The following is an 11,954-nucleotide window of genomic DNA, read 5'->3' on the forward strand; positions in this document are numbered from 1 at the left end:
TGTTAAGGATTGTCTTTGCCATGCCAAGTGACAAGGGTTTACACGTGCCCTTCTAAACTTAATGATCATTTTTTTTCTCCTAAATACCAGCACCACTTCGATTGAAACATAGACTTTCTCCTTGTCTCTCATAAATAGTAAAATTTTAAGTTTTATATGCGTTCTGTAGCGCTAACGAAACGCAGTTTTGCAAAAAATGAAGCGAAAAAATGCACTTAGGTATTACTTTTAACACAAATTACCTCATGCCTAAAATTTAAGACAAACTGTCATGTCTTTAAGTCATTTGGACAAAATATTTCACTTAGATTTATTCATTTAGGATTTAATTAAACTTATTTTTACAAAGTGTCTGATTCGTTTATACTTCGTTGTTGTAGGTTGTGCGTCTGGACTTAAAACAAGATCATTTTAACTTACACATCCGCCCAGACTTTTTGATGCACGTAAAACCAGCAAGGGACAGAGGCGGGGCAGAACGTTGAGCTATTTACGTAATTTGTATTGCAACCGCGCACTCCGACTAATTTGGAGCGCGTCGCGACGCTCGTGTTTGTAACCCGGCCAATTCCTAAAAACTTCAAAGCGTCTTGACATTTCTCCGGCAGGTTCAGCTCTTTTTAGTCTCGGCTGGCCGATTGCGCGTGTTGATTGTACGCGTCGCCACGTAGGCTCCGCCCGACCTTAACTGTTTGACAGGCGAAAATGCCAATTATTTGTTTGGCCGGAGCAAGGTCTACGATCGAAACATTTTTTCTCTCGGCCTAATATACAAATTCTGCCAAGTTTTACCTTAATTGCTTGCGGACACATTATTAACAGCGATGTTACCTGAAATGTCATGTAATATGCGCTACAAATGAAGGAGTAGTTTCACTTGGGTATCTTATATATAAGAAATGACATTGAACAAAACCGTATTACCTTATGTAATTTATTGGCTAAATTACGTACATTGGGCCGAACTCGACGCAATTCACCAAACTATTAGGAACGAACAACGTTGCCTTGCGCAAGTCAGGACCTATATTTGGGAAGTTTTCAGGGCACGACCTATAGTGCATGTAGCCTAAATATGGCAAAGGGCCTTAAGAAATGTCCAGTGTTGCATGAGAGGTCAATTGTACTTTGAGATATTCGACACTCTCTGGGTTGCTTTCGAACAATCGCTTCATCCCCTTTTAGAGGTACATATTGTGCTCGTATTCAATTGACTCTAACGCTAAGAAGGTTAAACTTGAGATGCATCAAATTTCGGAGCATAATTCCTGTAGGTTGTATTGTTAGACGTAGAACAAAAATTAAAGCTGAAGTAGCTAGCAAAAATGTTTTCCAAACAAAAAAGTTCTCCCAAACCCCTAAATTAATTATGTTTTTTATTGCTTACAATAACTTGTTTTTATAAACAACGTATATCGCTAGTTATATTGGTTTAGCCCAACAACCAGTACTACAACAATACAAAAGCCCACATAAGCTGCATATGGCATTCGACAATCCTCGTGAGGGACATTTATTCCCTGACGCACAACGCAACTCGTTTAAAACAAACAAGAAAAACAAATTCTAAGAACTTAAAGTGCCAGCGGTGGGCTGTAGCGACGTGTCCCAAGGGTCATCTGCAGTACCTTTGCCATATGCTCATTTTGTTTGGTCTGCTGAGCAAGGCGACGTATTTCACGTATGTTGCAGGATAATGAACGTCGAACTGTCGGTAACCGTTGGGAATTGAAATGCGTTCAACTGCATTATGCGAGCGCAGGAGAGACGTTTCGTATAAACATTCACAGTCTTGTTTACCATAAGATTTTATTCTGCTTTTTAACTACTGTACTTTGGGTTGTAAAATTGGGTATTCTGTAGTACAGTTACAGTCATTCGTAAGTTGTACGGATCAATGATAATGGCACACATATTAATAGTTCACCGAGTGTATTCTGGGCATACAGTTTCACTAAACCAGATACAGTTTCACTAAACCAGAGCCTAATCAGAATTATATTGCAAGGAAAGCAAATTGCGACGGTCCTAAATTGGCCGAGGTGGTGAGTTCGGACCTCACTTCCTCATACTAGATAAGTTTATCCTTGCCATGTTTGCAACACAGTCCTAATTAGGCCTACTGGTTTCGTAATATCCTTTCCAATGGGGTAACGGTGTAATGCTTGTGAACGTTTGCATTCCTCGCAAAACAGGTAAAAAAACTGTAAAGAACACAAAAAATTACAAAACATCATGTGAACAAATACATTCTCAGCTACCCTAAAATAACTTGACCTTGCAGTTCGTCTCTTTAGCAAATATTTTGCAACAAAGGCACGATAAGCAGAAGCCAAAAACGACCCATTTTTAAAGGTGAGAGCAGAAGGTTTGAATCGACGTCAAGCAGATGGCAGCATTTAGCACGAAGCGCATTGAACGAGGGTCGACTGAAGGTTGCGGCCGGTTGACGTCACAAGATTAAAAAATAGTGGCTCTGCAATTGCGCTGCTGGCGAACAATCCTCCCTCTGCAAAACAGCAGGTTTTGCCGAGCGTATGAAAAACCCGTATAACATTTCTAATACATGTATTGTACGCATTGCAATGATTTTGGTATGTAAAAGCAAATTTAAAATAGCACCAAACAAACAAAAAGATGTATAAAACCGATACTTAAAACAGCTGGCCGTATCAGTAGTAGGTCTATTTATTCGATATCTATATACTTCAGTGACACTGGTTCCGACCAGATACTGTTCTCCTGCGTTAATATCTATCTAATGTTCAACGATGACAATTGGTTTATATGTTGACGATAAAAAAGACGAAACAAGGCCAGCTTCCATCACAAGGATATGTATGGAGCAATATCTGGAAGAACATAATATTTGCAAATATAAAATGATAGACATTTTGTTTCGTGCACCCGTCAGGTAGGAATCTACTCGAGGCTGCGATACGTTTAAAATTAACTGTCGGGCGGTGGTTTCGGATTGAAACCCAACGGGAGTAAAGGCAGTTGTCTTTGCAAATCAATCTAAATGAACAGAGTGCGATCTACACTTGACAGAATTACGTATCGTGCACTATTTTTTACATAAAGCATACTGTTATGACAAGAAGGACAAAATTGCGTTGCAGGACATGTGACTAATCATGAGAACTGCGCCGCAGATGCCTTGCTCTTCCTTTCAATTCTATATTCCACGAAAAAATCCGATCCCGTGTACTCCAACCCCAACCTGGAACCCTGCCCATATTGTGACAGCGATTGGTTGAACGTGGCAGATATCATGACGCCTTCACACGATTGACAAGGTCCGCTTGGCGAAGGCTGTCGGTCCAAGGGTCGGACACTTGATCAATTACTTGCGGTCGATTCGCACTTGCGCGGCCTGAGAACACACGTTGTGAGAAATGTTTTAATTCGGCGAGTATGGACGAAACGTTTCATTTCGGATCATTCAAATTATTTTCTTCGGCTTTGTTTCAATTGAACATAGGGTAGGCTAGGCCGGCTAAAAGTTTTAGGTCGTTTGTCACCGTGAGTTTACGAGCATAGACCCTATAAGCTACATGGTAAAACAGAACCTCCTAGTGTTTTCAATTATTGGCTATCCGCGTGTCATTTAACGAAAACTCCCATCATCCTCATTCCAGAAGTTGACGTGTTTCGATGGGCGTCCGTCGAACGGTCGGCATAGGGTTTAAAGGCACCTCTCACCAGACGAGTGAAAGCGACTTTTGTCAACAAGCCAAGTTTGAGCAACAGTCAGTCATCGGAGTGCTGCTTTCCCTTACCCGCGTTCTTGGATCGTCCTGGGAGCAGCCAGCACGCGAAAGGCGGAAACAATTAACCGTTCGATGCGTGCTTCGCATTGGAACGAATTGAACAAGCAAGTACCCGCGTAGTGCCTTATAAGTTTTCGGGCCCACACCAACGAGCATCTACGACTAGTAGCTTGCCTTGTTTCGGTTGAGGTTCTCACGGGTAGTCACGTTGTCGTTCCGACGAACGATTGGCGCAATGGCCTCTCGCAGTTGCTGCCCGACTAATGGAGCAGAAGTACTGCCCTAGGTCGGCGCCTTTCTGGCGAACAACGACCCCAGAAATTCCGTGCGGTGAAGTCAAAAACTACTTACGCGCAAGATTTCACAACTCCTCTTTTTGTTAAACGCGCTCTATTTCTTCACGCTTTCCGTGCTTCAAATTAATTTCAGGTAAGGACGCACTCTTATAACCCGTTGGGAAAGTGTCGACTTTTTCTTAGTGTACCTTGAATTAGTTTATCGCTCTGGTAGTGAGCAGGCGTGAATCAAAAAAATAATTTTAAATATAAATTTCTCTTTTATTAAAAATACCTAAAATAACTAATCATGCCAATGTGCACTTTACATGTAAATCAATAATTCAATATATCCATGATTAAACTGTCAAAATCAGAGTTAAATTACCAATTCTTTACATCGATATCATAAATTATGATGAATTATGTAAGTCGCTCATAAAACAGTTTTGTCAGAAGTTGTTTGTAGCTGTGAACATTGTTCAAAAACATGATCGATATTGTGTAATTCCTAATCAATGTGATGAACCTTCTCATTCTCTCTCTCTCTCTTCCATGATATTAGGTTTGAAATGAAACCAACAGTGTTGTAATGACTTATTAAGTCAATGATTTGACTTAAGTGCACTTCATTCACTATTTTAAATGACTTAACTTGATTCAAGTATTTTGAGAAAAATCACTTGTCTTGACTCAAGTCTTTTGGACAAATGACTTGACTTGACTTAAATCTGTTTAACAAATAATATATTTGGGAAATATTAAGTGTTTTATTAGGCATTTAAAAATGAGTTATTTATCCAAAGTTATGCACATAAAAAAATTTGCTTGCTATATGTTGCGTTTTGTATTTTTTAGTTGAGTTATTGCTTTAGGAATTTTAATAGTTTTACTTTTAGTTTTAAAAAAACTAAAGGACTAGACTTAGAATTGACTTGCTATAATTATGACTTGACTGGGACTTGACTTGCTCTTAGTCAAAAAGACTTGACTTGAACTTAAGTTTTTTATACATGACTTGACTTAGACTTAATTCATTTGGCAAATGACTTGACTGGGATTTTAGTCATTTCAAAATGACTTGTTCACAACACTGGAAAACAAAAAATAATTGTATTTTGGATTGGACAACATAAGAAGTGTGTCTATTTGCACGCCCAAATGCCATTCTCCAGAAGTAAACATTTTTCTAAAGATGTATTAACGAAACGTGTGAGCCATATCAAAACAAAGCAGAAGCTATTTTGATGTTTTTTTCTTTCACTATCAAACGTTAAAACAGACGCACGAGTTGCATAACGTGACGTGCAGGGCCAGGAAGTGCTTAGTGCTAACCGGGCTGCGAGCGCCCAGCAGAATAGCTCGTGTTGCCTTTTTCATCTTTTGGCAGCCGCTCTCTATGCGCCTCTGCGAGGAAAAATTGCAAGCCGACGGGATCGTGTGTCATTGTGTGTTAGTGTGCTGTACAGCACGCTACATATTGTTTTTGGAAGGTTTCAGTTTCAAGTCTTTAGCTAGATAAAAATAGCAGAATCGCAACATTAAAGCAGCATGATATTAATAGATGTGGTATACTGGTTTGATACTGACAGACCAAAATAAAATCAGGATAGACGCCTACGGTAGAAGATAAAAGACTGGAAACTAATTAAAGCTTGTTTTACGCCGAAATCTTTTTATAAGTTAAAACTTGATTTTAAAAGATTGCCGCAATTCGATATACAGCTCACCACAACGTTTCAAAAACAGAGTGCGTTAGAAGCAGATTGTCTGTGTGTGTATTGTTCTTCTTTCGTTGAGTGGGCCTACGCACGCATCTGTCGATCAGAAAATAGCGACCAGCAGTCTCTGTAGGCGTTACCTATTTTAAAGACTGTCTGGGGTCGCTTTGGGTAGCATCTATACAAGCAAGTCAGTGAACAATCCGTGACCTATGACAACATTATTTTCGTGTCAATTATTATGAGCTAACTACAAAATACACTTAACATGGTGAAAAGACGTATAACTACTTGGGATTTTTGGCAATTAAGTACAACCGTCGACTAAGCTACCCCGCCACGTACGATCAGACAGCTAATAATAAACGTTTATTTTAAAGCTAAACATTCGCGTATAAATGTTTTACTACCTCATGGCGAATTAAACTTTACGACACACCACGAAGAACGATTGTTGAGTGTGATTCAAGGCGGAGGTCGCAAAACCAAGAATTGTCATCTACTGTTCTTAACGTTTATTTTGGTTTGCAGAACAGTAACTAACGGCCTTTGCCTGTAACTTAATGAGATTACTGCCAAATCTTAGCAGAGCGTCGGCGTAAGGACGCCTTTGCGCTGGGACGAAGGACATCCATTTGCATCGAAGGTATCATCAATAATTCAAACTTCATTACTGGAGCCGACGGCTTATTGGAAAATGGGTAACAGTGTGGCCACTGACCTGCCTCGAGATCAACGAATATCGAGCATCGAAAATCTTAAACAGGTAAAATTACTATTGTATGTTTGTCAGTTAAGAATTACGATTAGAAAAGTGGATTGCTGATCGAGAATCACAAAATAATCGCGATTGTAATCTCTGTGGAACGACGTGGTTCATCAGGCTGCTGTAGAGATACATATTGATTTTCGGCGATGAAAAATCTATAAATTGTCGACGCGGCTGCCAGTTTCCTGATTAAAATAGGGATTTCTGCGTTTGTATGGCTATAACATATCGTAAACGCATCCTGGTTCTCATGACGTGTGAAGACCACGGTGTATGTCGTAAGAGAACTCGTTTCTTTTTAACTAGACGCCAAGTGATTATAATTCTGTCTCAATGTTTTGAAGCACAATGCAAGCCAATGTAGTCGTGTGTTGTTGTTCCTGATTTCGCTGCCACAATGCCAAGTATAGGCATGCAAGCCTGCTTGGAGCGTTCTGTCTGGATCTCGTTCACATGAGTGCCAGACTGGGCGTCCGACATCAATTATTAAACACAAAAGCGAAAACCGAAAACAACGAACGGTGGCCCAGCCAGTCAATATATGCCATCCTATAAGCAATCGATTGGTCGCAGACTCCAAGCAATTAGCTTTTGGTCGTCTACGCCCGGTGTGAACGCAAAAGACTGGAGATGTTTTTTGATCTATCCAAATTCATCTAAGTATACTGCGGCAAGCATTTCAAGTATAATACGATTTGTATATCGATTATTATGAATAATGCGATGGATCTATTGTCAACATAACATGAAGACCGATTCTCATTAAGACAAGGCATTTATTTGTTCGGGTTAACGTTACCAACATTTACCGTAATTATTGTTACTGATTTCAAATCATAAAAGACCCATTATCCACAGCTGAAAACATTCTCTTTACTTTCCCGGAAAAAAGTAAAACTAGATATGAGGCATGTTTCACATTACGATTTGTATTTACTATGTCGAAAAGTCGGATTGAATCCAATAAACAGGATATGATATGTGCTCTTCGACGTGATTCGTTTGATGTTACGTATACGTGTGTAAGAAGCAAACCCACTGCAACATCATTCGCGCGGGTTCTCTCAACTAAAAATCCACTGAATACAGTATATACCATTTTTATAAAAATGCTTTGACAAAATAATTTGTTTGTGAAAACGCGACATGTTCAGGGTCTTACACGAAGTGATGTGGTTACAATACTATCAATATAGGCACATTTTAATGAACCCAGCTTCAGTACTTACGTCAAACTAATGTAGCTGGTGTATTTCGACGCAAAATCCCTGTATCGACCCTCAACGTTATCGCACGTATTTAATTACTAATTGTGATGTTCAGGGGGGTATTTTTTCGACGAACTTTGCAAGATGGCCCGTATGTAGGTTTAAGGACGTCACGCTAACCCTCACAACACGATGGGACGCTAATCGTGAATTGATTACCGCAACCAGCGAATTTGCTGCGCACATCCTCCTTACTTTGAGCAAATGACTAGGCGCACGAACCCTTTGCTCGCTGGTGCAGTTTAAAAGCCTGTATCGGCCCTCCTTGTCGAAGAATGGGGCGATTCTTACGAGTGGCTTGCCTTTTGCATCGTCTTAGATCGGTTAGGTTCATATCACCTTCCGGAAGGTGTCCGTTCCAATATGCAACAGCACCTCTTATCATTTGCATGTAGTTAGATTTTAGGTTCTTGTTGGAGTTGTGCAAAAAGGGGCGGTCTTATGTCCTGAGTAATAAGTTCGGCAGTATTTAGTTATATTTATCAAACCAATACAGCCTCTACTGTAATATGGACAACAAACGCACCTATTAACTTTTAAGCTTTTGTCCTTTGGAGACGCAATATATTACAGCCTCTTAATACAACGATCCTCGAAAAACTTAAAAGAACCGTTTTATAAAGCGTGGAACCCCTTTTATACAAGACCCCATAAACAAAAGAACTAATATTTTCTATACCCTGAAATCGGACAAATTTTTTTGGTGAAAATGACCTCAACCTTACGGCAGCCGACGTCAATCACCTGCAAGCCTTGTTTGGTTATATGCGCAACAATAACCAAACGGCTTCTTTGTGTCGCAAAACGTATTTACAAGGCGTACAACGTACGCCAGTATAGGTGGCGGTTGCGCAAAACACGCGGATGTGAGGCAAGTGCCCTGTTTGCCCGCGCTGGCCGGCTCCCACAAACTGAATGATGCTGCGACTCGAGGACGGAAGTCGCTCGTTGTTGTGGCGCATCATCTATTTGTCACCGTCAGTATAATGCACCCGGCGTCACTCGGCAAACATAGACAATCGCCGTTTGTCCGCCTGCCCTGCTCTACTCCATTAGCAAAACTTTGTTACACGTCTTTCCGAGATCTTTCTTCCTCGTCACCCACCCCGCGCAATGGTGACGCGAAATGTGGCCCAATGCATTTCCGTAAACACATTGCGTCACCCTGTACTGCACACCACAATGCGAAATAATAAGTAGCTTCGTCCTCTGATCAAAGGTTATTTGTAGGTAACGTTGACACGTCACAAACGGGACCCCTGCTTTTCTGTAAACGACATAAATAATTTGCTTAGAGGTACACAAATGCTCGCTTCAAGACATTACTAATTTATGTCATGTTCACGCCTACTTCCACAATGTTAAGGCAAATTACAACGTATACAATCAAGTAAAAGTGGAACGATAGGTAAACTATACAGCCACCATGATGCTTGATTGGGACCAAACAAAGATTATGGATTAAGTTGTCGAATCCGAATGTGCTTGCCGATGGACACGTGATCTCGAGAATCTTAATCTGCAGAATTGTGTCGAAACGTTTTTAAACATAATATTAACAACAAAAGGATTAATCTCTTTGGGTTTGTGTCGCTTTGTCTCTAATAAGGTATAGCTGTCACATTGTCATAAACAGAGAGCTAATCACACAGGAAATAGCGCTACGTGTTGTCATATCCTGGCTGATTTAGTCTCCCAACAGCCTGTTGTTGGTAGTATGTGTGCTGGCGCAATTTTTCGGTATACTGCATAGGATAAAACGTAAGCGTTTGCAACACGTCGGAAGTGCAGTTCTGGTCCTTTTGAAGACGAGCACTCCGTCAAGGTCGAATCCTAACGCTAAAACTTGCCCTTTGTAACCAAGATTATTAAAATCGATTAGGGCTTTGAAAAAAATCAATCCTATTCTGCCCGAATATTTCAGCTAAATTGGTTTCTGTCCGTCAAGGGAATCAAAGGCCTTTGCTTATAGTTGCGTATCGATTTTTAGACGAAGGAAGTTAACAAGGTGCATCTTGGCCTGTTTTCAAGATATGTTGGTTGAGAACTTATGTCCGTTGCACAGTAACGAAATAACTATGATAGAACACAACCGCTAATAAACAAGTAATGCCTCTTTTTAGTAATGTGAAACAACTTAGTTTGGCGTACGTTATTTATTTTTTTAGTGTACGTGATCTAAAGTTTTTTTTTAACTTCGTGATGCTGCAATACCAAGTTGCAGTTGGACCAAGTATGCTCTAGGTCACGCAAGGCAAAACATTCGCGACACCTATTTTCTTTCCTATCAAAAGGCAATTATTTCGCATTATAGCAACTACGTCAGCAAAAGCGGCTGCAATTACCTGTAAATTAACGTGCTTTATTTCTTTTATAGATTCCCTACATCGACACCAATCAGCATGGGCGAAAAAAGCGATCGATAATTTTCAGCAGCACAGCCTGGAAGCGACTGGTCGAATCGACTAGACGACGTGGAGGAAAAGGATCTAAGGTTTGTTCATTATGTAATATTCAATAAAAATATTTTACTATGTTTGTTTTTGGTTTAATCTATAGTAAGTTATTCTTTGGGGTTGAAATGCGTTTCGTTCTAGCAAATAACATCGTTCTAAAAAAGTCCCCGCATGCGTTTGTGCGGTTTGTGACAAAAACGTGATTGACGTTTAAAACTTTTACAGTCATGTAAGGTTAACAGAACTAAAGCGCAAGAAAAACAAATTTGGTAATTAGGTTGAAAACTACCCTTATACTATTTGCCTTCGCCGGTAATTCACCAAGTTATTTTTCCGCCATGCAGGTAAATCCCTCGTTATCGTATCCTGATGGAACACTGTATCAAGCCAATCAAGGCGGCCACGTGAATGCGCGACACCCGAACGGCCTCCCTGCTGGCCACAACAGCAATAGCCTCAAGAAGTCGCAGTCTCTTTACGTTATAAACTCGAAGCCGCCCATAAGCGGCCTTTCAAATGGTGTTATTGACACCAAGCCGGTCTACCAGCAGCCGCGAACGCAGAAAAATGACGACCAAAATATGCAAGACCAGTACAAGAGCTTAACTGTCAAACAATCGCAGCTTTCCTTGGCCAACAGCAATGGGCGCGAAGGCGTTCAGAAAGAAGAAAAAAACATTGCGGTCCAACGAGGCCAACCTAGGGTTACGCAACAATCAAAGCCTGCTATAACGGCGGGGTCCAAACCATCCGGGGGCGCGCCCCGAAAAGTTGTTATTCAAGCGTCCACTGCCGAACTATTGCGCTGCCTGGGTGAGTTTATTTGCCGGCGCTGCAAGCGACTTCCCGAGTTAGACCCGAGCGACGTGATTTCGTGGTTGCACGGAGTCGACCGGTCGCTGCTGATGCAAGGATGGCAGGACATCACCTTTATCATGCCCAGTAGCGTCGTGTTCGTTTATATGCTGTGCCGCGAAATGGTGCCGGAAAACGCCACGTCCGTGTTCGAGGTGCAGTGCATCGTGCTCACCTGCCTCTACATGAGCTACTCATACATGGGCAACGAGATCTCCTACCCGTTGCGGCCCTTCCTCATCGAGCCGGAGCGTTACGCGTTCTGGGGCCGCTGCTGCAAGATCATGGACCGGCTCTCGGGCAAGATGCTACGGATCAACAACGACTCGCAGTTTTTCACCTCCGTTTTCCGCGATCTCAAGTCGTACTGCGCGCCACCGTCGCGACCAAAACCGCCTGCTTATTGCTCGACGGTCACGACCGCGCGCGGCCCGAGTATGCGTTCCATCACTGTAGGCGGCACCGGCCACTAGCCCCGCACTCAATGACGTCAGCCTGCGCGACTGACTACGTCACACACTTCCGGCCTGCGCCCTGACTGATAGAAGAGATGACGTTTATGGCCGGGTCAGACAATCCAAAAATTTTGCACATGTTCCGAAGTTTCCATTTTGTTTTTCTAACTTCATTCGAACCACCAATGACACTACAAGAAAATTATAAAATAAGACAAAATGGTTTGTTTTTAAAAATCTGCTAATTATACTAAAATATAGGTAAACAAAATTACAGCTCGTTTAGCCCCAACTGCCATTTGAATTTGCGATACATTTTTTTTCGCAAATCATGCACACATAAACCGTTCCAAGCAAATATTTGCTCTTCTTGTCGTTTTGT

General features: G+C 41.3%; 1 protein-coding gene across 1 annotated transcript; it reads left to right on the forward strand.

Moving 5' to 3' along the window:
- The first annotated feature begins 6,305 nt into the window (after positions 1–6,305).
- LOC146168864 (uncharacterized) lies at positions 6,306–11,791 on the forward strand. The gene is made up of 3 exons (XM_083383520.1): positions 6,306–6,535; positions 10,184–10,300; positions 10,607–11,791. The coding sequence occupies exons 1-3, from the start codon at positions 6,467–6,469 to the stop codon at positions 11,588–11,590; spliced, it is 1,170 nt and encodes a 389-aa protein (XP_083239646.1). The 5' UTR covers positions 6,306–6,466; the 3' UTR covers positions 11,591–11,791.
- The last annotated feature ends 163 nt before the right edge of the window (positions 11,792–11,954 follow it).

This window comes from Ascidiella aspersa, chromosome 1, assembly GCF_963924565.1.
Source record: "Ascidiella aspersa chromosome 1, kaAscAspe10.2, whole genome shotgun sequence".
In the NCBI taxonomy this organism is placed as follows: domain Eukaryota; kingdom Metazoa; phylum Chordata; class Ascidiacea; order Phlebobranchia; family Ascidiidae; genus Ascidiella; species Ascidiella aspersa.